The sequence below is a fragment of the Episyrphus balteatus genome, chromosome 3 (genome assembly GCF_945859705.1).
Source record: "Episyrphus balteatus chromosome 3, idEpiBalt1.1, whole genome shotgun sequence".
NCBI lineage: Eukaryota > Metazoa > Arthropoda > Insecta > Diptera > Syrphidae > Episyrphus > Episyrphus balteatus.
Window position 1 is genome coordinate 84,699,375 of NC_079136.1, and position 24,338 is coordinate 84,723,712.

At 31.9% G+C, this 24,338-nt stretch overlaps 1 protein-coding gene across 1 annotated transcript; it reads left to right on the forward strand.

Annotated features, from left to right (window-relative positions):
- Positions 1–2,975: 2,975 nt before the first annotated feature.
- Positions 2,976–3,979, forward strand: LOC129915819 (40S ribosomal protein S27). The gene is made up of 3 exons (XM_055995509.1): positions 2,976–3,093; positions 3,521–3,740; positions 3,804–3,979. Exons 1-3 carry the CDS (start codon positions 3,088–3,090, stop codon positions 3,830–3,832), a joined length of 255 nt encoding a protein of 84 aa, XP_055851484.1. The 5' UTR covers positions 2,976–3,087; the 3' UTR covers positions 3,833–3,979.
- Positions 3,980–24,338: the final 20,359 nt, after the last annotated feature.

Here is a 24,338-nt window from a genome sequence, read left to right on the forward strand (position 1 = left end):
CTCGGACACTTTTTGGTTTTGACATTGAATAATTTAGCTCAGACATTTTTTTTGACATTTCTGCTATTTGAACTGATTAAGTTTTTGATTTCATTAATGAATATACTAGGATGGCCGAGTGGGTTGAGTGGCGGACTGCCACCAAGTAGGTACGAAGTTCGATTCCTGGGTGTGGTAAAAAAAAATTATATACTTTTAAAATTATTATCAATAGATATACTTAAAACTAATGGAATAATATATATAATTTCACGTCAAAAGATAAAATTCATGATTAAAAATAAAATAAAAACCAGTTAAAAAAGAATTCTTTTTTGTTTTTGTAGTTGTTTTTTTAATTTCGATAAGACATGTATTAAAGAGCTTTACAAGCTCTTCCGAAACTATCTGTCAAATCTCAAAGCTTCGGTAGAGCTTCGGTAAAGCTTCGTTTAAACTTCTTATAGAGGTTCAAACTTGTATAACGTTCTCCTTTTTCCATGCCCAACAACCTTACTAAAGTTTAAAAGAAGCTGTAATGTAGCTTTTGTAATACCCTAACCGAAGCTGAAATGTTAGTTGGGAATAGGTCTCGTTTTTGGAGAATTTATTCGTTTTTGGATGCAATATTTGATTTTTTAAAAGTGTTTATTAATTTATTCCAATCACAGATTAATTTGCAAACTCCACAAACAAAAAAAATATTAATGAATCGAATAAAGCCAATAACAATATGCCTGGACCGTCATGTTAAAAGTTATTGCACTCTTTATAAATAGTCAATTACTTGAAGGAGTGAGGTGCAAAAGTAAAAGAATGAAAAATAATTGTGCAGTTTGTGATAAAAGGATCAAATTAATAGGATTGTTACCCGACAAACAATTTTGGTTCTATAAAGCTTTACAGATGCAATTGTTGCTTCTTTAAAGCATTATAGAAGCAAAATTGTTAGTAGGGTAGTACAATATATAACCCACATTTTAAGATATTGGACTTACACTTAATATTTTACCTTTAAGGATGTTTATAACGATGCACAGAAAGCAACTTAAATGAAATTTTGTGAAATTTTTGATTATTAGCTGGCTCATAGACATCCTTCTAGTTTAAATATTAAGTGGCCCAATATCTTAAAATGAGGGTTATATTATATTGTACTAACAACCCAACTAACATTTCAGCTTCGGTTAAGGTATTACAAAAGCTACATTTCAGCTTCTTTTAAACTTTAGTAAGGTTGTTGGGCATGGAAAAAGGAGAACGTTATACAACTTTGACCCTCTATAAGGATCTTAAACGAAGCTTTACCGAAGCTCTACAGAAGCTTTGAGGTTTGACAGATAGCTTCGGAAGAGCTTGTATAGCTCTTTAATACATGTCTTATCGAAATTAAAAAAAAAAAAAACAACTACAAAAACAAAAAAGAATTCTTTTTTAACTGGTTTTAAATCATGAATTTTATCTTTTGATCTGATATTATATATAACATTCCATTCGTTTTTAGTATATCTATTAATAATAATTTTAAAAGTATATAATTTTTTTACCACACCCAGGAATCGAACTTCGTATCTGCTTGGTGGTAGTCCATCACTCTACCCACTCGGCCATCCTAGTATATTCATTAATGAAATCAAAAACTTAATCAGTTCAAATAGCAAAAAAATGTCCGAGCTAAATTATTCAATGTCAAAACCAAAAAGTGTCCGAGCTAGATTATTTAATATCAAAACCAAAAATCAAATACAAAACTTGTTAATTTCTGTAAATTTTCTATAAATTCATTAAACAGGCTTATCCGAAAAACAAGTTTTTTTCGTTTAAGTTTCTTTAACAGTATTTAAACAACTTATTAGAAGTTTTTAAACAAGTCCGAACTTCTATAAGCAGTTAAATTCAGAAGCAAGCTCAATACAAGCTGTATAGAAAGTAGATCCTGCGAGATTTCAATTTATAGAAGCTGTTGTGCTAGTTGGGAATCCTATTAATTTGATCCTTTTATCACAAACTGCACAATTTTTTTTCATTCTTTTACTTTTGCACCTCACACTTTTAAAAAATCAAATATTGCATCCAAAAACGAATAAATTCTCCAAAAACGAGACCTATTTAGCTACCCGACTAACAATTTTGCTTCTGTAAAGCTTTATACATGCTTCTTTTGCTTCTATAAAGCTTTATAGAAGCAACATTGTTAGTTGGGTATCGTTTATTTATTGACGATTATTGAGAAAATAAAAAAAAAAAAAAACAATTTCAATTTCCGGAATCGAACCTGGGACACCCGAGTAAGAGGCAACTACTAAATCACCTAGACTAATACGACTTCTAAGGATACGAAAACTTTTATTTATATAAACTATTTAGGAAATATTGAATCAGAATTGACTTAAAATAGCTATAAAGATTCTCAAGCTGTAAAACGATTATCATCGATTCGATTATCGTTTTCAAAATTACGGAATGACGCCCCTGATTTTTCGATAATTTGTATAGGAGTACGATCTGCGTACTATAGGCTTAAAGGCTTGGCCACACCGGAGGGTATGCGGTATAGCGGTAACGATATTTGTCCTAAAAAAAATTCCACACCTGAACGTTGATGTGTCAGTTTGGAATTTTTTTCATACAAGTACCCTCACCGCTACCCGTACCGCTACCGCATACCCTCCAGTGTGGCCAAGCCTTAAAAGAAAAAATATTCTACAAGATTTTTTCTATGCCCATATATTTACATAATTTTTGACAACTTGCCAGTATGATGATTTCCGCAAAACACAAAATTGTGAAAAACTCATTCGATACCCCGCAAAAACAATTTCACAATAATTTGTGACTTGTATGAGTATCACTACTCTCGATTAGGGCTGTTAATTGCAAAAACAAACATGAAATTTCACAAAAGTTGTTATTAAAATTTTTTAGTGTGATTTCACAATAAATTGCAATGATGTAGTCATACCCTATTTCACAAAATTATATTTTAGTACTGACTCTCTTACTCACTCACAGATGTCGCTGCTGATTATAAAAAGATTTTCAAACTCATGCTAACTTCGCACACAAAATGTCTATTTCCTTTTCCGTGTTAGCTGTGAAAGAAGAAACATGCCGGTGGGTGAAAATTCTATAAAAAATATTAAATAAAACTAATTAAATTACAAAAAATGAATAATAAATAGATTTCAAATGAAAGTACACAATATTCCACTTTGATTGAGACCAAAAATTCTGTGAAAGTGACTTAATTTAGTGCAAATAAATGCATCCAAAAAGTTTGACAGATGATATCCGTACACATGGCTAGGAAGTGTTTTTTTGTGTCTTCTTTTTTATGCCAACAATTTTCACTTATCTATTTCTGAATTTAAAATAATGAAAATAAAATCACACGATAAATAAATGCAATTATTAAAGTCGTCCCAAACCTTACGCGAATTGTGTACTATCAATGAAAACTGTTTAATTTCACAATAACCTCGGCAAATGAGTGCATTAAACTAATCTTGATTATCTTGTTCAATTCCATGACATTTTGCAGCTAGCAAAAGATTTACTTCACCCATTACCAGCTGAAGAGAAGCGCAAGCACAAGCTTAAGCGTTTGGTACAACATCCAAATTCCTACTTCATGGATGTAAAATGCCCAGGATGCTACAAGATCACAACTGTCTTTAGTCATGCCCAAGGAGTCGTTGTATGCGCTGGTTGTTCAACGATCCTCTGCCAGCCAACTGGTGGACGAGCAAAACTCACAGAAGGTAAATTTTACAATTTCATAGTCCTCAAGTCAAGAATTAAAATCATTCTTCTTTTTTTTGCAGGCTGCTCTTTCAGAAGGAAGCCCCACTAAAGTGTATCGAGCTCTTTTATAAAAATAGGTTTTCGTTCGCGGATAAACTTTGTTTTTTTTTTTTATTCATCTCATCATGAGAATGACTTGTAATTTCGTTTAGAGAAAAAAAAGGCAGAAAATAATAACTTTTTATTTTATATCGTGGCCGCATGTGTTTGTTGTTGAAGAATTAAAAAAGAAAAAGAAGTTTGTTTGTGAATGAAAATAAGATGGAATTTATTATTTTTTACTGGATTACCAACTTCAATTTCTGTCGTTTTTGTGAAAGGCGTCGTCCAAAAATTGTGCAAAAATATAAATGAAGTTCTTGGTCACAAGAACAGATGTTAGAGGCATTTACCCGGCGACTTTTTAAAGTGAAACAAAAGAAAAATGGTGGGAAATCCAAATTACCAGCTTCTTCAAAAAGTTGCTGTATTCTCATTGCGTTGCGTTGTTTCCACGGAAAAACAAGCGTCCTGTCGAGGTATCGGTTGGAACGGAAACTTAAACGATTTTATACGATTCAGAAAGTTTTTGCTTGTTGTAAGCATGATTCATATGAAATCGCAGAATTTTCTATTCCGACGAAGATCTAGCTAGAGTCGAATGGATGTTAATTTACTTTTTATTTCTTGTAATTTTGCTTACAACCTCATCACATCGGAAATAACAATTGAAGCGTTTGTAGGATGAAGGTGTAAAGTGACATATTTTGGGATTTAGCTTTTTTTTCCAGAGATCAACAGTTTGCATATTAACTTAAATTGCTTTTTCAATTAGAACTTAAAAGATTATAAAATCGTTTTGAGTCTAAAATAAAGTCCACTGGTTAACAAAGATTTTGTATGGGAGCAAATAAATTAATGTCGAGTTCCAATGAACCAAAAATTCGATCTGCATTCGACTTGCGGTCGCTACTTTTTTCCTTAAATGAATTCCAATGAAAACAAATTCGCTACTTTTTCCCGAAGAATCGATACTTTTTAGACCACCAAACTAAAATTTTGTAAAGAAATGAAGAACCCGAGACAGTTTTTGTTTATTTGTTCATTTTTAGTGAGCAAAATAAAGAAATTTTACGTTGTTTTGTTCTTACTATGAAGATTTATATTATTATTATTATTTATTATAACTTTACAATAAATGTACAGTATAATGTATGTACATAGCCTTTAGCTGCCGAGACTTGAGGCTGTGAAGATTTATATATAAGTTTTGTTTTTCATCGGTCACTTAGAGAAAAAAAAAAAAAATTCACAAAAAGAGATCGCTACCTTTTTATTTTCCTAAACAGCCAAAAATATCGACCTCAGTAGCGACTGCAAGTGGTTGAAAGGAATTCGACATAAAACACTAATTTCTCAAATTTTTAAAAATGTCACTTACCTTAATCTTCTTATCTAAGCGCTTCAATTTTATTAATGTGTGTTTTTGGCTAAGTAATCTGCAGTAGGATTTTCCAAATATCAAAAGCAAACAAAGATGTATGTGCATTGTGCATGTACCAAGATAAAAGAATAAAGAAACTAATATACCTACTTTGTCTTTATTCCATCGGCAGCTGGATAAAGCTTATATACTTACCAGCAGCTGCTTATTGTTTTAGTGTTAGGTATGTAAACTCCAATAACAAGAGGCATAATAGTGTCTTGCATTTAAATAGGGTAGAGGAGGGTCTCAATTAAAATGTAATGAGAACTATTGAGGCCCCACTATTATAATATAGAGCAAACGGACCTAATAGCCCTGTTCCATTGGAGGTGGTAGTCTACTAATAGTAAATGTTTTGGTTAATCTAATACTATCATCTACTCATGCTCTTCTTCCCGAGTAGATACGATTTGTTTTGAATTTCTTGAAAGTGCGTTCCATTGAAAACCTCTAGTAAACTACTAGTAGTACTTTCCCACCTCCCAAAGGAACAGGGGTAATAAAAGCGGATTGCTCAGTTTCATTCTTTTGTTTTCTGACGTGAAGTTCGGTCCTTTTCGCACTTTACGGACGAAAATGTTGAACGCTCTTATTCCATTTAGGAAAGAAATGCTTTGTTATTATTTTACACTTCACTATTATCGTTGGACAAATAACATTTTGACTAAAAAAAAGTGTCGTTCCTTATTTTTGTAACGATTTTTTCCACGAATTCTTTTTTAACTTAATATAATGTACTTTTTCCGGTGTGAGGATCATTTGGTTAAATATAAGTAAAACTGGAGTACAATCGGCAAAGGTGTGACACTGTTGCCTTTTTGATTTAATCCAGTCAAATAACGGTTTAACCTCAGAATGACTGCTAATAGAAATTTTTTTTGCTCAATACCTTCGTTTTGGCATTCTATAATATACCTCAAAAGTCTAGAAAAATCTCATGTTATAAGTTATACAATATCCAAACAAACATAGAAACCGAAAAATAAGCCTATTAGCACTAATTCCAAGATTGTACCAGGATGTTTTGTCGTGCATATCACAATTTCTATGTCTTTTCATGTATGAATAATTTAAGAACTAGAACTGCTAGATGTTGTTTTCGGAATCAGCACCCTAAATTTAGTAAGAAATGATAAACAACGCTCTGGAAAATTTTTGTGTGTTGGGCAGTGTTTTCAAATATTCTTTGCTCTGGAGTAAATTGATTACCAAAAATTGTTTGTTTCCTGGCATTACTTGCGATTCCAGGGTCGGATTGGGGCAAAGAGGCCCGGGTCGCAAAATGATAAAAGGGGCCCGCCGCCTCTGCTTGCTCCACGGAAATATTTTTGTTCACCCGGAATTTAAAAGCTTTTGCAAGTTTCACTGCCATTTTTCGCTAAACTGGTTTCCTGTTCTTCTTAGCTGAAAAAATGTTCAAAATACGAGAAGTTTTCGGGACATGAACAAAACTTTTCGCCCAGAAATCAATAAATAAAAAAAATTGTTACCCTAATGAAACTCAAGACTCAAAAGGTATAAGATTGCCGATTTAACTTAAGGGCGTTTGTTTTTTTACCGAAACAGGTAAACTATAACGGAAAACACATGTGAAAAACATGATACGCTGATAGGGCTGCCAGATAAAATTTTGTTAAAGTCGGGACAATTATAATAGGTCTCAAAAGTTGGGACAAATCGGGACAACAAAAAAATACATGAAATCGAAAATAATAAAAAGAGTTACGTAGGTGATTACAAACTTTTCCATGCATACGACTTAGTCCTACATTTTTGTGGACTTTTTGCAAAATTAGGTAAAATTTATTTTTCAAAATCTTAGTTTGAAAAAAAAAAAAAAATAATAAAGTCCTTATCATAAAATAAAATCACATTTATCGTAGATAATAGGATCTTTTAGTAAATTTACTAATCCCTAATTTATGTTTTCAATAGTTTTCTAATTTTGGAGAATGAATGAATTCGACCTAAATGTTTTTTCCTCGAATTATTTCAGTGACTTTTCTTATAAATAAACCAATTTATTTTTAATGCAGATCATTTCTATTTTATTTTTTTTATTTTTGACTGAAAGGTTTCGAGAGTTTACTTTTCATTGAATTTTAACATTAGCTCCCGACCGGAATTAAATTAAAACTGTTACAATCAGTGATTCACTAAGGAGTCTCATTTTTTCACCCTAAAGGTTTCGAATAAAGAAAGATTAGGAAACGGAATGTCGGGGCAAAACCGGGACATTTTGTAAATCGGGACAGATATCGGGACAGGGTCTAAAAGTCGGGACTGTCCCGGCGAAATCGGGACATCTGGCAGCCCTATACGCTGATAAAATTTAGAATGAGTGTTTAAGACGAAGCAGGCACACAGAATCCATTAAGTCCGCAAAAATATTTTTTGGAGGAATTTAGTTAGGTATGTTTCCATATAACAGTTGACATACATTTTTTTTTTTTATTTTTAAAATTTGGTGAAAAAGTTTCGTTTATTATGAACTAAGAATTTTAACAGTCTACAAAATTCGGCATTATCACGATTTCCATTCGTATCGGAAATTTGCTTAGATTCCGAAAAAAAAAAAACAATAAAGGAATCCGGTATGGAAAATTTCATACAAATCGTCTCTACGATCGGATTTGTAATTATTTTTCGGGAATCGTTAAAAAATTTCCGATACGAATGGAATTCGTGATAAAGCCGATTATTTATCTTGAGTGGAAGGAGGTTTTCGGGAGGTTAAGTTGACTGTTTCCGTGACACTTCTAAGTCCAGTCAGTCCATCAAATTTTGTACAAAGATTCCAAAAACAAAAACTTACTGAGAATTACTTCTTTTGTTTTCTATCAGTAAATATGGGATTGTAGGTATGGCGTATGGCTTTATATAAATTTGAAATTTCATGAAAATATTTTGCTTTACTTTCCATACCTAATTCTCACGAAAATACGATAAATATATGAGTGGAACAATTTCGTGACTGTCTAATCCTTTAATGAAAATTTAAGTCTTAAGCTAGATGATTTAAATTTAACACTAATATAACTTGATGAAAAATAACCATGTCTATTTTTAGAATAATGTTTAGGATTGTTTCTTGAAAACCCAGCTTAAACTGGATTCCTTTTGCCTATTCTTTTTTCTATGTCTACATTAAAAATTTGTGTTCGATTTTTTACGAATACAAAACTTGATCTATATTATAGTAAGTACAAAAGTACACCGTATGACATAGAAAATTCTTTTTTTTTTTATTATTCCATCAACATCAAAACAGTTGTTAAAGGAAGTTCATCGCTCGCAAACCAGAATCCATTTGGATTATAACAAAATACCATTAACATAAAAAAGAAGAAAAAATGTATGTAGGTACTCATTCACTTCTTCCGGTTAAAGCAAAAGCAAAAGAAACCTACCAAAGGCCGCTTCTTTCAAGGCGCGTCACACGTTTCCCATCTTTTGTCTGCTTCAGCCCACTTGTATCGTTTCATCTCCCTCTCATCATTCCTTCTATCAAAATGTTTTACAATATTGTACATACTTAATGTAAAATGTTTTCAGAATCCATCCTCGTGTAGAGTGACTGTCGGCGCGTGATTTGAATTCAGCAAACTCGTTACTTTTTGTGTGGGTGTTGTCGTTGTGTTAGATTGAAATTTAAAGGAATGAAAGGTGAAGGAAAAAAAACAACCTTAGTGCCATGGCTTAAAAATATAACCCCACAATTTGGCGACTTATAAATGACACATACACATCTCTATCCCTATAAAGGATAATTAAAAAGGATAAAATAATTTCATTTCCTGTTCCGGCATTGCAGACAAGACAAAAAAAAGAGTGTGTGTACACATGTACACGCGACTGAAGTTATACTTCTCATTCAGTATATGTAAATGAATTTCACTTGATATTTTTAATTTCTATTATTAAATTTATTAATCCACACATCGTTTTTTTACATTTTTATCAAGTGAACAATAAATTAATTCTTTCATCCTCCTTGCGTCCATGTAGTTTTCAATTTATTCTGTGAAATTTACACATGTTGTGCGGTTCAGAACGTACGGTATACGCTTAACGAAACTAAATGAATTGAGCATAAAATGTGCGATATGGTTATTTTATGAGAATTGTGTGTGCTTCAGCACTAGTAGTAGCAATATGGAACTTGCAGAGTTGCTACAAAGCTCAAAAGTGAGCTGAGCTCAGCTCACAGCTCAGCTCAAATTTTGAGCTAGCTGACTTTTGAGCTATGTACCATAGCTCAGCTCATTTGAGTTGAGCTGAAAGTCAGCTGAGCTGATGGTTGAGCTGAGCTGTTGGGTGAGCTAAAGTAAAGTGAGCTGAGCTGTGATGGGTGAGAGGATACATTGATTTTTATTTGGAAAGTATAATGAAATATGAAGATATTTTAAACTTTTATAAAACACCATAGCTTAAGATGTTTGGTTCTAGTTATTAATGGAATTATTTTAACACATCTTTTCTTGGTTTTTTTAACCCTAGTAAGATAATCATAATATACGTCTCAGAGACGTATGATTCTAAAAAAGATTTTTGGTCTTATGTTAACACTTTTTGTCATATTTATTTAACTCATTACTTAGATTATTTTAAAGAAGTGATATAATAAATCAAATCAATTTAACAAAACCCAGAAATTTGAATTGAATTAGATAAAACAGTTCTTTACACGCCATACGTCTTACAGACGTAGATTATCTTTCTAGGGTTAATAGTAAATATATATTTCTATTTTTTTAGTAAAATATTTCTTTTTTAATCATAAAAAAAATTAGGTACAATCCGGTTTTACGACTTTTTCAAAATTCCGAGAAAATCGCGTTTGAAAGTTGGGGTAAATTTTTTTTTCGAAAAATCCCCGAATCTTTGAACGCTCCTGGAAGCTAAACCGCTTGAGAGCAATTTTTGGGAGTGGTGCCAAATGATAGCTTGTGTCATGGGCCTACGCTTTGCACATTATCAGATTTTTAAAAAATCGCCTTCCATGTTAAACCGCCACATCATGCCTTTTTTTTCAGAATCGGGCTTAACTTTTTTTTTACCTTTAAGTTCTCCTGGTTTGAGAACGCGTGTACCTACAGGGATGGAAGTTGTACCCAAATGTAGGTTAGAGTCCCCGCTACCTTTTGGCATCAAAAAATTTTTTTTCATTTTTTTCAAAATTCCGAGATATAGGCGTTGCAAAGCTTTGATCTAGAGACAGGGGAGTGGTGCCATATGAAAGCTTATATTCTCAGCTACCCGAAAGTGGTATAATCCGGTTTTTCGATTTTTTTCAAAATTCCGAGAAAATCGTGTTTGAAAGTTGGGGTAAATTTTTTTTTTCGAAAAATCCCCGAATCTTTGAACGCTCCTGGAAGCTAAGCCGCTTGAGAGCAATTTTTGGGAGTGATGCCAAATGATAGCTTGTGTCATGGGCCTACGCTTTGCACATTGTCAGATTTTTAAAAAATCGCTTTGCATGTTAAACCGCCACATCATGCCTATTTTTTCAGAATCGGGCTTAACTTTTTTTTTACCTTTAAGTTCTCCTGGTTTGAGAACGCGTGTACCTACAGGGATGGAAGTTGTACCCAAATGTAGGTTAGAGTCCCCGCTACCTTTTGGCATCAAAAAAATTTTTTTCATTTTTTTCAAAATTCCGAGATATAGGCGTTGGAAGTTGGGGCGCTCACTTTCAGCTCAGCTCACTTTCAGCTCAGCTCAAATGAGCTAAGCTATGGTACCTAGCTCAAATTTGAGCTGAGCTGTGAGCTGAGCTGAAATGTTAGCTTTTTGCAACCCTGGCAACTTGCCACATGTAACTTGCCACATGCAACTTGCCACACGCAATTTGCCACATGCAACTTGCCACACGCAACTTGCCACATACAACTTGCCACATGCAACTTGCAACATGCAACTTGCCACATACAACTTGCCACATGCAACTTGCCACATGAAACATGTAACTTGCTACGTGTTGTGTGTTTTATGTTTGCCGTACTGTGGCGTACTGCATTTTTAAATACTAAAGTACTGCGTACTCTAAAGGTGAAACGACAGCCCTGCTACCCAGGGTGATCGCGTCATAATCCCTTTGACATTCTTGTCAAAAAGTAAATTTTCATACCCACCCTCCCATAAGAAGTATAACTTCAAAAATATTTAACGTCACTCAGTAGAGGAATACGAAACCCGTAAATTGACAGTATTATTTCCTTTTCGAAAGAAGATCTCATTTTTTTGTATTTGAAATAAAAACATCTACGCGACAAGGGTAACAAATTTGCACAATCGTGGTTGGTGACAAAAGTTGCTCCAGTCGGCATCAAAATTGAGAAAACAAAACAATTATAACCCAATAAGGTACAAAACTGAAAAAAAGCGGGCGCAGCCCATCAAAAGGAATGTCAGAAATCATATTTCAAATGAACTAGGTACTATGATAGTGGAAATATTAAAAAATGCACCACTGATTCGCCCTCTGTTTGTATCTGTAATTAGCAGTTGGGTAGCATCCGTTTATTTTTATAGGAAAGAGTTACTCTACATTTATATTTTCATACCAAATGAAAGAGAATAGGTAAAAGGGCTTATTCTTATTTGCAATTTGAAGTGACCCCTTTGTGCACGGCCTTGTACCCCTTTCTACTTAATTTCTCAAAAACTATTCAATGAAACAACTTGAGTCAAAATACAAAAAAAAAAGAACATTATCTTTCAGCTTTACAAAAAAAAAAATATAGCATAGTGCTCTACGTGCTTTTTTGATTTTTCATATTTTTTTTCTTTCAGCTAATCAGGATTAAATTGGGTAAGAACTTAAGTGGGTTTTACTGTTTCAAAAAAAAAAAAAAAAAACAAAAATTTATCCTTCCAAATAATTTTTTAGTCATTTGTGAAAGTGAAAAATGTGTCAAAATATTTTTGGCCATGTTTTAGACCAAAGTACCGCACTGTACGGCGACAAAGAATTATGAAAACAAAATTATTAAAGAATCGAGTATTGCAAATAAAGTGATTTATAATTTCTTGGTTGATAACAGATTTTCAAAAAACGTTCCTATAATTTTATAGTACTATAATAGGTACAGGGTGTACTACTGTCACCGCCTTAAACGAAAACTATGGATCCTGAGGTCATTTTAAGTCGAAAAACTTAAGAGGTAATTTTCTCGTTTTCGTCCCGTTTTCGAGTTATGACGGTTTTTATGGTTTTTGCTCTGGCCTTATCTTTGCCAAACTACGTCCGGTTCGTAAGATTTTTTTTATAACCAATCAAGAATTCATTAAAGATTTAGTTTTTGCCAAAACTTTGTTTTCTGCGGACAATCGTTTCAACCCAATTTTTTCGTTGTTTTTTTCACTTTCATACCATTTTATTGAAAAGAACACTTAAATAAGTATTAATTTTAGTAAATTTTCTTAAAAAAAATAATATTTTTTTGGAGAAGGCCAAAAAAGTGGTTTTCGTCATAACGTCTATGCGTTGTATGTTGGTTGGTCCACCTTTATGTACATGAAGCTGTAGACTAAATGGGCAGGATTTTTTGGAAATTGGTAGAGATAACTTTTTGCAATTTCCAAGGTGTTTTTTTTTTAATGTTTGGCTTTATAAAATACCTATATCACTTATAAAACTATTTCGAACTATTGCAATTTGCTTAAAAACGGCTCTTACGAACCAAGTTCATAGGCTGGAATTATAGCTATTTCACTGGGGCCAATTCGATCATCAGCTCCAATCCAAAACCCCCACCTCGCCGTTCGCCCCTGTTTGCTTCAAATTTTGATCCTTTTAAAATTAAAATCGGAACTCAAATCTTACAATATTTTAATTTTCCAATATCTTGGGATAGACTTTTGTTTATTAAATAAATTATTTGTTCTTTGTTATATCAAGGTAAACCTTCAAAAGGTGCATTATACAAAAGCCATAAGAGTCTATAACGTTTATTATTCACATTATTTCTTGGCTAACTCAGATTGCAGTTGAATCGGTAATGACATTATTAACGTCATTGTATTTTGTTATGTCGCATTTACTTAGGTAAATACATACAACATCATACATATTCATAATTTTGGGTAGAATCCAAATTACAATACAAAATGTTCAAATATAAGAAGGCGGAAACGACGACAAAATACTTGTAGGACAGCCTCAAGCTTTAAAGCCAAGTAGGTAGCAACAATATGACCCCACTTTCCATAATGTGCAATATTTTACTTCTGCTTTCACTTTACTGACCTTTTTCGCAGTGCAGTTTTTGTAAATATGTAGTAGAGGATAGCAGTAGTGCTATTTGTATAGGAAGCCAATCAGAATATGAACTTTGTCACTTCCTAGTTACTTTTGCATTTTGCCATATCGTCCTCGTTCCATTAACACACACCAACAAACACACACACTCTTGCCGGAGGTCATAACCATTAATTTTTGAAAAAAAAGGATACGAGTAAAAGACTTTCGGTTTTTTTTACTTAACTTTCTAAATAATTATGCTATATCCAAGTGGCATGAAACAGTCCGTTGTTTTCTTTTTTGTATTCAAAGTTTTTAAACAACCTTTGAAGAATATGCACTGGTGACCTGCACAGCGATCAATATTGCGACGATAACGATACCCTTATTCAAAACAAATTTGAATGGCTTTAGCTGCGTAAAAAACATTAAAATAGCGACATTAGCGTATGTTGACGGGAGTTGTTAACGGAATACGGAAGTTGAAATTGTGAAACTTGATTTTATATTTTTGGAATCTATCCTAACAACATACGAAAAAAATCAGTACACTCACTGCAATATTTACTTCCCCTTTGTAATTTTGTTGTCTTCAGTCGCTGCTCGCTGGGTCGCTGGGTTATTGTTCAAGCTCTAACATTATTTAAGTACATATCTACCAACAAAATTCAAACCGTCTTAAGTTTAATTTGTGCAAACATGATTATTTTATGAGTATAATGAACTCTACGAATTTAATATCGAAGTATATTTGCCTTTTTCTGTTCAATGCAGAGTCCTGCTCTTAAGTCTCTTATCCTTTTTCTTTATTTTTAAGAAATAGGTTATCGTTCATCTAAATATTTACTACAATAACCATCTTCGTATCCCAAAACTAAACCCTTAAAACTAAGTAGAGCAAAGGCGACAAGAAAAAAAAGTCAATATTTTGCAAGCATAGGTTTAGTTCTTTTACTGTACGCTGTGAATAGACCTACGCACGGGTTCAAATAAAATTTTTTTTATTATTAAGTACACCCATTTTTCCTATACTAGAATTTTATGCACGAGACAATTTTCAATAAACCGTATCCAAGCATGTTAAAGGCGTGGGTAATTTAGAAAAAAGAAACAACTGTTTTGTTGTTTTTATTGCAATTTTTATTTTCCTTTGGTTATTAGAGTACAAGAAATCCTTGCTATATTCTAGTGAGGGGATGTGATTTGTTGTCAAACATGGTTCTATTGTTCCGTATTGTTATAGGTACCTTATACCGATAAGAAAAAAACATTAGGGTGGCTGATGAATCGTGCTACGAAAAAAAATAAAATGAACGACTGGGTCGCACGAACTTGCTCTTAGAGTTAAAGTTGCTTAAATTTTAAAGACTTTTTATATATAGCATTCGCACTTTTATTTAACCTAAACGCAAATTATTTAACCTTTTCACAAATATATTTCACCTTTTAGCAAATATATTTCACCTTTTGGCAAATATAATTAAACTAAAAGCAAATTAATTAAACCCAAAAGCAAATATAATTAAACTAAAGCAAACTATTTAAACTTTTAGCAAATCTATTTAAACTAAACGCAAACTGATTAAACCTTATCTAGAAAAAGCTTTTGGTATCGAGCTATGAACAAGGAATTAGGATTTAGAAGCTGTCCGTAGCACTAAAATCAACGAAACACCCCAAAAACCACAATAAAACCCTATAAACAAAATGTGCATTTCAGTTAATATGGAAAAATCTAACAACAAAAGAAACTCCACCTAGGAATTGATGCAGTTTTGAAGAGGGGTTTATTTTCAGTGTAAATCTCAGTTTACTTAATTTTTTGTTGGGTGGGACATCCGCTATTTAAAAAATTGCGTTACTCTCAATATCTCGAAAACGACTTGTTGCACAGAAAATTTGCAGATTTTTTCGGTTCGAAAATACGATTATCTTTCTTTCTCCCATATCTCATTTCCTCATGCGAGCTATACTTTCTGAGTTACATCGCCGTAAAAACCTGTGTTTTTTAATGTTTTTTTTCCGAAAAAGTAATGTTGGAAAAAATTAAAAGTAACATGCTCTAACCCTTATAGTATAGCCCATTAAAGAAAAAAAGACATTTTCTTTAATCGAAACATAAGCACGACGGACGACTTAAAAGAAAGATTAACAGGGACCATAACTTGGTTGCAGTTATTAAAGTAAAATTGATAAAAGTAGATCACCCTAGCAATGTTATTGACATTATTCTACTTATTCCAATGCCAGCAAACTAGCTAACGTTGTTAAAAAAATATTATCACTATCATTTTTAATTTTAAAGGTGAAATAAATTTGTGTTTTGTTCAAATAGATTTGCTAAAAGTTTAAATAGTTTGCTTTAGTTTAATAATTATATTTGCTTTTGGGTTTGATTGATTTGCTTTTAGTTAATTATATTTGCTAAAAGGTGAAATATATTTGCTAAAAGGTGAAATATATTTGTGAAAGGTGAAACTAATTTGTGTTTAGTTTAAATAAAAGTGCGAATGCTATAGAAATTTGGAAAATGTAGGTACCTACTATATAGGTTCAAAAAAAATAAAAAAGAGCGTTTTTTAAAAAAATAAAATAAAATCTGAAATCAAATTGCCCTCCAAAACAAGTATGCAGTTTTGATTGATATATTAATATACATTTTTAGAAAAAAATTTTTCAAAATCGTTTGAACCGTTTTTTTTTTTAACTAATTTTTTATAAATAATTTTTTGGAAAAAAAGTTTTAAAATAAAATTGGTATGCCATTTTGTAGAAATAACTAATCAACATCTAAAACCAAAATTTCAAAAAAATTCAATGTCCCATTTTCGAAAATTTGATTTAAAAAAAAAAAATTTTCAAATTTTTGTTAAAAATCCAAAAATTATTTTTTTCGAAATTTTATTTTTGGCTTATATTACAATTGTATAAATGCTTCTTCACAAAAAGATTTGTTGAAATCGAATAAGCAGTTTCAGAGATAATCAGATTTGAAAAAAAAAAAACGGTTCTATGGCAGGTACCGTTAATAATGATTTTCAAACAAAATTTTTTCATTAGAAAATAGACCTTGTTTTAAAACTTACATTTGAATTTTTTAAACAAAATCGTTAGAGCCGTTTTTTAGCAATTTTAACTTTACTAAAATCGGTATATGACAAGTACCGTTATTTTTGGTCCAAGAAAATTAATTCCAAAAACCCTTCTGGAGAGTCTCCAAAAAATACTACATACCAAATTTGAAGTCAAACGGTCCATCCGTTTAGGCTGTAGCTCCTTATACAGACAGACTGACTGACAGACTTCCGGGACCCACTTTTTTGGCATTCTCTACCATCGTAATGTAATGGAAAAATGTTATCTCAACTTTTTTTTTTACGAATGCATAACTTGATATATGTATAGTATACCTATATCGCAAGTAAAAATGTAATAATTTTTGTCAGAACAACTACATTTTTATTTTTGGTTTAAGTATCTTACATTTAGCCCGTGTGTGAATTGCGTTAAACAGTTAACCCCGTGTAAAATTTTTGACACTATTGAAGTGAATAAAAAATTTTCAGCTGTTAAAAATTTAATGGGCTCTGGGACCTGTATTTTTCGCGGGACAATATTTTGACCATGCGGAATGTGTTTGGGTGAATGTCCTTTTCATAAAAGTCGATTTGTTGGGATGATAGGATGTTGAGAGCAGCCGCCATCTTGGAAAAGAGGTTGATACCGTTTTTATTTAATACATAGCTCCATATTTGGTCGCTTTAACCAAAAATGACAAGCGAAAAATGTGATTTGATTTACTTATTTGCGCTATAATGAAAGTTGATATTATTTCCGCCCTAATGGAGTTTCGGCAGTTTTTTCCGAGTATGTGACAATCACTCAAAGGCCTTACCACCGAAATTTTCTAACTCAGACAGAAGAACAATACTTGCTGTACCTGTTTTCATATGCAACTTCAAGCTTTTCGAGTACAAACTTATTTTGCAAAATGGTTATCAGCAGATAGTAACTGCTACTATATACTTTTAAGGTTCAATCACATGCAGATTAAACTCTACAGGCTTTTTAAATCGTTCAGTTTTTTGCAGAAAAAGGTGCAGACCGAAATCGGAACCATGAGAAAGAAGTTCTTACAGTTCGAGTCACACTGTGGCGCAATTTCGTTAAGCTGTTTTTTTGGCCAATACATTTTCAAAGAAAACGTTCTCACATTGAATTTATCTTCTGAATTCGAATTTTTAAAAATGGTTAGTATTTCAGATCTCTACGCAGGCCTAGGTCTAGGTAGATTTCCGTTCCGGAAGGAAATGTTCAAAACATTTATCACATATCAATATAATGCCATACCTACACACAGAGAAAAAAAAATAGTCATTTTTTAACTATTTTTTAACTATTTTGATAGTTAAAATCGGAATAACTTTTTTAAATAGTTTAAAATAGTTATTTGTGACTATTTTAATAGTCCATCGAAGTATTTTCCAAATTAACTATTAAATAGTCAATTTTAACTATTAAAATACATAGTTATTTGTGACTATTTAAATAGTCAGATGGATGGAGGAGTTATGGGGCTATATACATGTACAATGCATTTTTTTTCAGGGGGAAGGGGTGATATATCTCCCTCCGCTTACGGATTATATTTAAAAAAAAAAAAAACACTAAAAATGAAAAAATGTTTATTAAATAGTTTTTTTTTCATTTATAATCGTTTTTTATACAGTAACCGAAAAATAATGGCTCAAACGAAATATGCTGATATTGGCCAAAATAAGGGCTCGCGGGATTTGGTAGCTTGCTCTCCCTGTTCATACCTGATTTTTGTTTCACTGAAAAATTAGTTAATAATTTTGAACAATTAAAAATAATTAATTGTAATAATAATTTCTTACCTTTATTTGGAGACGGACTGGTTTTCTTCGAAAATAGAGACTTTTGTTTAAAGAGAATTAAACAAACAACAGATTTAATTCTTTTTACAAAACTCTCCATTTTTGTTGTACCAGACGACTTGAAACTTGTACTCGGACTGACACGCTTCTACAAGATAATTTTCTGTAACGATACAAAATAGTTACTTTTAATTATTTTGCTTTGCCATGTGACTATTATAATAGTTATTTCTAACTATAAACATAATAGAGTTAAAAATGACTATTTTAATAGTTAAGTAATTACTACTTAATTTTACCTATTTTAAATATTTTGTTTTTGCATATGACTATTATAATAGTCATTTTTAACTATTTTGTAATTATTTTATGTCAAAAATAGTTATTCGCCAAATTTCATGGAATTCTATAAAGTGACTTTGCAAATATGTAGTTACAAAATAACTATTTTTTTCCCTGAGTGTAGGTACATATGACATTTGATTTATGATATATTTTTATCACATATCATACATCACAAAAAAAAAAAAATATTATGAAAAATACGCTTAAAGTTCTACCTTTTATATTTTTTATAACTTCAAAACTCAACCTTATGGAAGAAATTATGAGGTTTATAACGAACTTATTTTGCTTTGTCAAATCAACCTTCGGAAAAGCTTAAAACTTTAAGGGAATGTGAACAACAAGTAAAAGCATTTTGTGTATACTGAAGGTTCCTAAATGAATACGTTGAAGTTGTGTATTTAGTTTTAATTACCCTCCCACGAAGAAAAGAACATTTAGTTACTGTATCTGTTGGTCTGGTTTGGATCGGATGCTGTCCTGTATGTCGTGAATGAAGAATTCCAGGAATTTCAGGAATATTTTTCATCAATATACAACTTATTATCTTTCTAGCACGTGTTATTGGGCGCCAACTTACAGTAGCGAACGCGTACTCAATATAAATCTATACTGAACTAAATTGTCCGGTGATGTAACTAATTACATTGTGACAAACAATGTTGTTTATTTCGAAATGGGCTTTGCCTCACCCACTGGGATTAAATGGAGCAAAACATAAACAAAGTTCAGACTTCATTAAGGCACACCACATATGTGCTACTTTGAAATAGTTTGGCAGGAATACTGTATAAGAGCTTGAGCCAAAGTCTCACGATTAATTATAAATGTGTACTTGGCCTAGATTCGCTACTGGTGTGGTTGGAGTTTTATGATTTATAGTTGGGCAAATGAATGAAGGAGCATAACACATTTATCATATAACTTTGTTAAGAAAAGCGATTTCAAAGGGAATACATAAGTAGTAAGTAATGTTTAGAGGATTTGGCAAAATATGATAAAATATCTACATTGAAAGAGGTAATTCAAATGAAAAAATAATGTGTATATGTGACTTTTTGAAGCCTACAGGGTAAATAATTATTTTGCGGGAAAAACTATGGGAGCAAGGTTAATTTTTAAATAGTATTAAATGTTTTTGTTTTTAATTAAAATCGTATTAGTTCCATTTAAAGTCTACTAAGTTTAATTGTTGTAAAGTTGAAAATATGTCCTTTTTATCTTCTTTATCTTATGTAAATAACCTCTACGTTTCCATTCTTTCTAATTATCATCATAATTATAATTAGAGGGAATAAACGGTGATATGAAATCATGTACCTTTTGTTAGCCATTCTTGATTGGTTATTGATTGGTTGTTGCCTTTATGAGCTGGATCAAAATCTTGCTATAGAATGTTCAGTTCTTGATTGCTACTATTGTTTAGTTAAAAGGCTTAACAACGCTCTCCAAAATATTGGTTTATTAAATTTTGTCTTCCATTAGATCATTATACTTAAAACTCATTTATACAACATTATTATATTTTTTAATAATTGTGTAGGTTTAAGCACAACTCTTAAATATTACTCTGTACTTATTTACTTTTAATTTATTTATTTTCCGAATTGAATTCTCTTACTACTTTATCTGTATCAACCTGAAGTGAAAACGTTTTAAACATCCGTAAAATATACAACTTAATAGGCACTTGATTGCCTGAATTTGCTATTTTTGATAAAACTTAAATCAAACGATTAATATTCTCATCGCATTTTGTTTTTCTCTCTCTTCTTCAAAGGATACCTCACTGATATAATAGAATACTGAAAATTGAATGCTTCAGCTGGCAGTTTTCTCCTTCTTTAATTAAATTCATTCCACTTAAGAGCTTTGTGATAACAACAACAATGACAATAGCTGTAAGTTGAAATTTGGTTAAAATGATTATTACACATGAATGCGTCACATAATTACCACAAAAGAGGATAAATATCCAATTTTTTTTTCAACAAAATGTTAATAAGATAACATAGCACGTTTGCATGTTTTAAATACTCTTACTTCTCAAATAATATATAGTTTATAAAACCCAAGGACGAAAAACAAGACTTAATCAAACTTTTATGTTATTATATTTCTTTCTTTTCATTGAAACATTCTCGCAGTTCTGTTGTGTATATATTCGTTTCCTTTCTTATTGTTATTGATTGTCATTGTCATCATCCTTGGTGGCCTTGAGATTTCGGGAATGTTGTATACCTACCTCTGTTTGCTTTTTAGTCCTTTATTAGAAATTGTGTCTGTTCAATTGAATTACTCGTTTCTGGGAGGCATTTCTTACACTTGGGTAGATAACCGTGTACAGAGAAACTGAATTGTATTTTGACACACGTTTGTACATCAGAAACGGATCAAAAACAATTTACAAAGGGGGTTTTAGCTTTTATGTAGGTGTTGAATGAAAAATATAAAGTCTAAGAGCCCACAGCAAATTTTGGGAGTGGAGGCATAACCATATGGAGACAAATGAGTTTTTCAAAATGGCGGACGTCCCACAAGACCAATCAATACGCAAACTGAGATTTATACTCAGGATTAACCCCTTTTCAATACTGCATCCATACTTAGCTGACGTCACAACTTTTTTCGGATCCCCTGCATTTGACTCCTCATTGACTGAATTATTAGTTCTATTTTTAATTCTGATCCAAGTAAAAGTATATCAGATAAAATCAGGGTTGTAAGAAATCATTTTATTTTTAATGCATTTTGCTTTCCGTTAAAAATTAAAAAAAAAATATTTATTGCAAATAAAAAAAAATGCATTAAAAAAAAATTTTATTGCAACTGCCAAATATTTGCATTGAAAAAAAAAAATATTTACTGCAACTAAAAATATATTGCAATGAAATTGCATTAAATACTATTTTTTAATACTCGTCGAATTATTTACAATTTTGGCTATTTCACCAGACATAACTTTTTCAACTATAATATTAAAGATAGTATAAGGTCAAAAAGTCAAAATTATAAGAAATTCGCGAGTATTGAAAAAAAATATTTAATGCACACATTTTGCATTGATTTTTTTTTCAATGCAAACAATTTTTTATTTGCAATACATTTTTTTTTTTGAATGCAAAATAATTTTATATGCAATACAAATTTTTTCAATGAATGCAATTTTGTTTTAATGAAAAATATTTATAGCTGCAATAAATATTTTTTTTTTCAGTGCAGATATTTTTCAGTTATAATCATTTTTTTTTGAATGCCAATATTTTTCAGCTGCAATAATTATTTTCTTTTTAATGCAAATTTTTTTTTATTTGCAATTATTATCTTTTTTTTGATTTCAAATACATTTTTTTTAAACTGATATTTTCGCTCCCTATCTATCGTGCTGTATATTTACTTCTCTTCTTTTCATGGTCATACAAACGCTGATTTACTCAAGAAACATGTCTAAGAACGAATGCTTCTTAATGACACAATGTTCGGCTTTTAAATTAATAGGTCCACTGTGATCACTACATTGTGTTCGGTATCGATAGATCTATACTTCGATAAAACTAAATGCTGGGGTACCAAAAGGCTCCGTTTTGTCCACGACTTTAGTCATTAATGATTTTCTAACTGAAACCTTATACCCTTTAAACTGTCTCGCTGACTACATGACAGTACTCTCAGCTTATTATATTCTTTAGTAGATTTATCCCTGCTTTTTGGACTTTGAGCGGCAAATTAAAATAAGCAAATTGAATTCTGATCTTCAAAGCATGGTCAGATAGAAGATAGAAATTAAACTCAATGTTGCATTATGTCGTCAAAGCATAATTTACCTTCCTTGCCACTGTGACTGAGTGACACTTGCTTCAAGGAAATCGAACAACATACAAAGCTTGTTATGAACAACCAACTCCTTTGGGCAAATAATCATAATCAGCCAGAGAAGTTGAGAAGTGATTTGTCAAAAAAAATCAGATGGAACAAAATCAATACTGCTCCTGGAAATATAGATTGGTTGAAATTCCTCCCAAATATCCGCGCCTGGCCAACACACACAATTTAATCACATCACGTTTGAATTGATTGGATTTTAAAGTATGAAGCATAAGAAGAGTGGAACGCCATAGATTCATTGTTGAAGCGCCGGGATTCGGGAATCGTTGGCTGACATTGCCTTGCCTTGTCTTGCTTTGCTCCAGCCTTGTCCTTGTTTTGTCGATGTTGATAAAAGTACAATTGATGGTCCTTTGTCTCGGTTTGCATTTTCGCCTTTGACAAACGTTTATTAAAAACCCAGCTGAGTTCAGTGAGAGGATCCGATTACTTTCGTTCCGCTGCCACTCAATACAATTTTCGGCAAAGAATAAAGGAAGAATAAATGTATCTTCTTCTCGGCTCTAAATACACACATGGGAATAGTTGTATATAGAGTAGAGGGGTTTTGCTTGATGGTAAAACATTCGAATGTTAGAGGTTGGAGATACGAGTACGAGTAGGCATACAAAAAGAGGATAATGCTATCTTCACCACACATTGAAGGTTTAAAACAATGCGGATTGTATACGAGGACGCAGTGGCGCGGCGGCTGGTACAAAATCACCTTTGTTTGGTTCGCCTTCGTTCCTCATCTCCCCCCCCCCCCCCCCCATCTGATGCCACGTATACCTACAATAATACAATTGTATATGTACGTTCTCTAACGTGCAGTTTGTTCAATTTTTTTTTTGTTTCCGGTTTATTGCTGTGATGTACACCACACACTGCATCAAACTTAAATTGAAAAGTTTTTAGTCATGGTTCTTGCAACGTTACCTACAAATATTGCACAGAAGACCGAATACCTACTCTGATGTGTGAAAAGTTCAGGGTTGCTTTATGGAGAATTTAATTCTGGGGCCTTTGTTTTATCCTTGGATATGCGTTTCTTTGGCCTATCAGAATTGAGTTTGTTTTACTGTAAATTTTGTCCAAATGTATTCTTCAAAGTCTGATTTGAAATTCGAACTTCCATACGTCAGGTTAAGAAGGAAACATTGATTACTTGCTTGGTAAAATTCAGAAATAAACCAAATGAAAGGATGACGATATTAGCATCATTGGACTCTCCAAATTGAAAAAAACATGGCAATATGGACGTCGTAGGTAAATAACTACAATTTCGGTGCAATCTCGGAGTAGTCAAGGATTTCATCCACCTCGAAGTAGATTTCAACTCATTCAATGGCAAAAATTACCTTATATAGAGGTAAATAAGAAGATTTGAATAATGACAATGAACAAATGAATAAATACTATTAATTAATATTATGAAAAGATTAGGCCCAAGAATTGTACCTGGCGTTACTCCATACACAAGAGCAAGACATCCAAAGCTTATGAGAGAGTGTTCATTAGTATTTTTAGTATTTTTTAGGTACCTACCTACTGGAATTAATTTAAATCTCATCCAGCTGATGCAAATAGTATTGATTAAATGTGTATCAGTGAAACTATAAATGGAAGTTTCATTAGGTTCAGATTTATGCCATCATAAGCAGTTGCATTTAATCGAATTTGTTAATGTTACCATCGATTTATGAAATTCTTGTGAATTATAATAAAGACGAGTGAG

Excerpts from the sequence above, each read along its gene's own strand:
- LOC129915819 (XM_055995509.1), top strand. Across the intron at positions 3,741-3,803 it reads ACGAGCAAAACTCACAGAAG|GCTGCTCTTTCAGAAGGAAG; the intron begins GTAAATTTTACA and ends TTTTTTTTGCAG.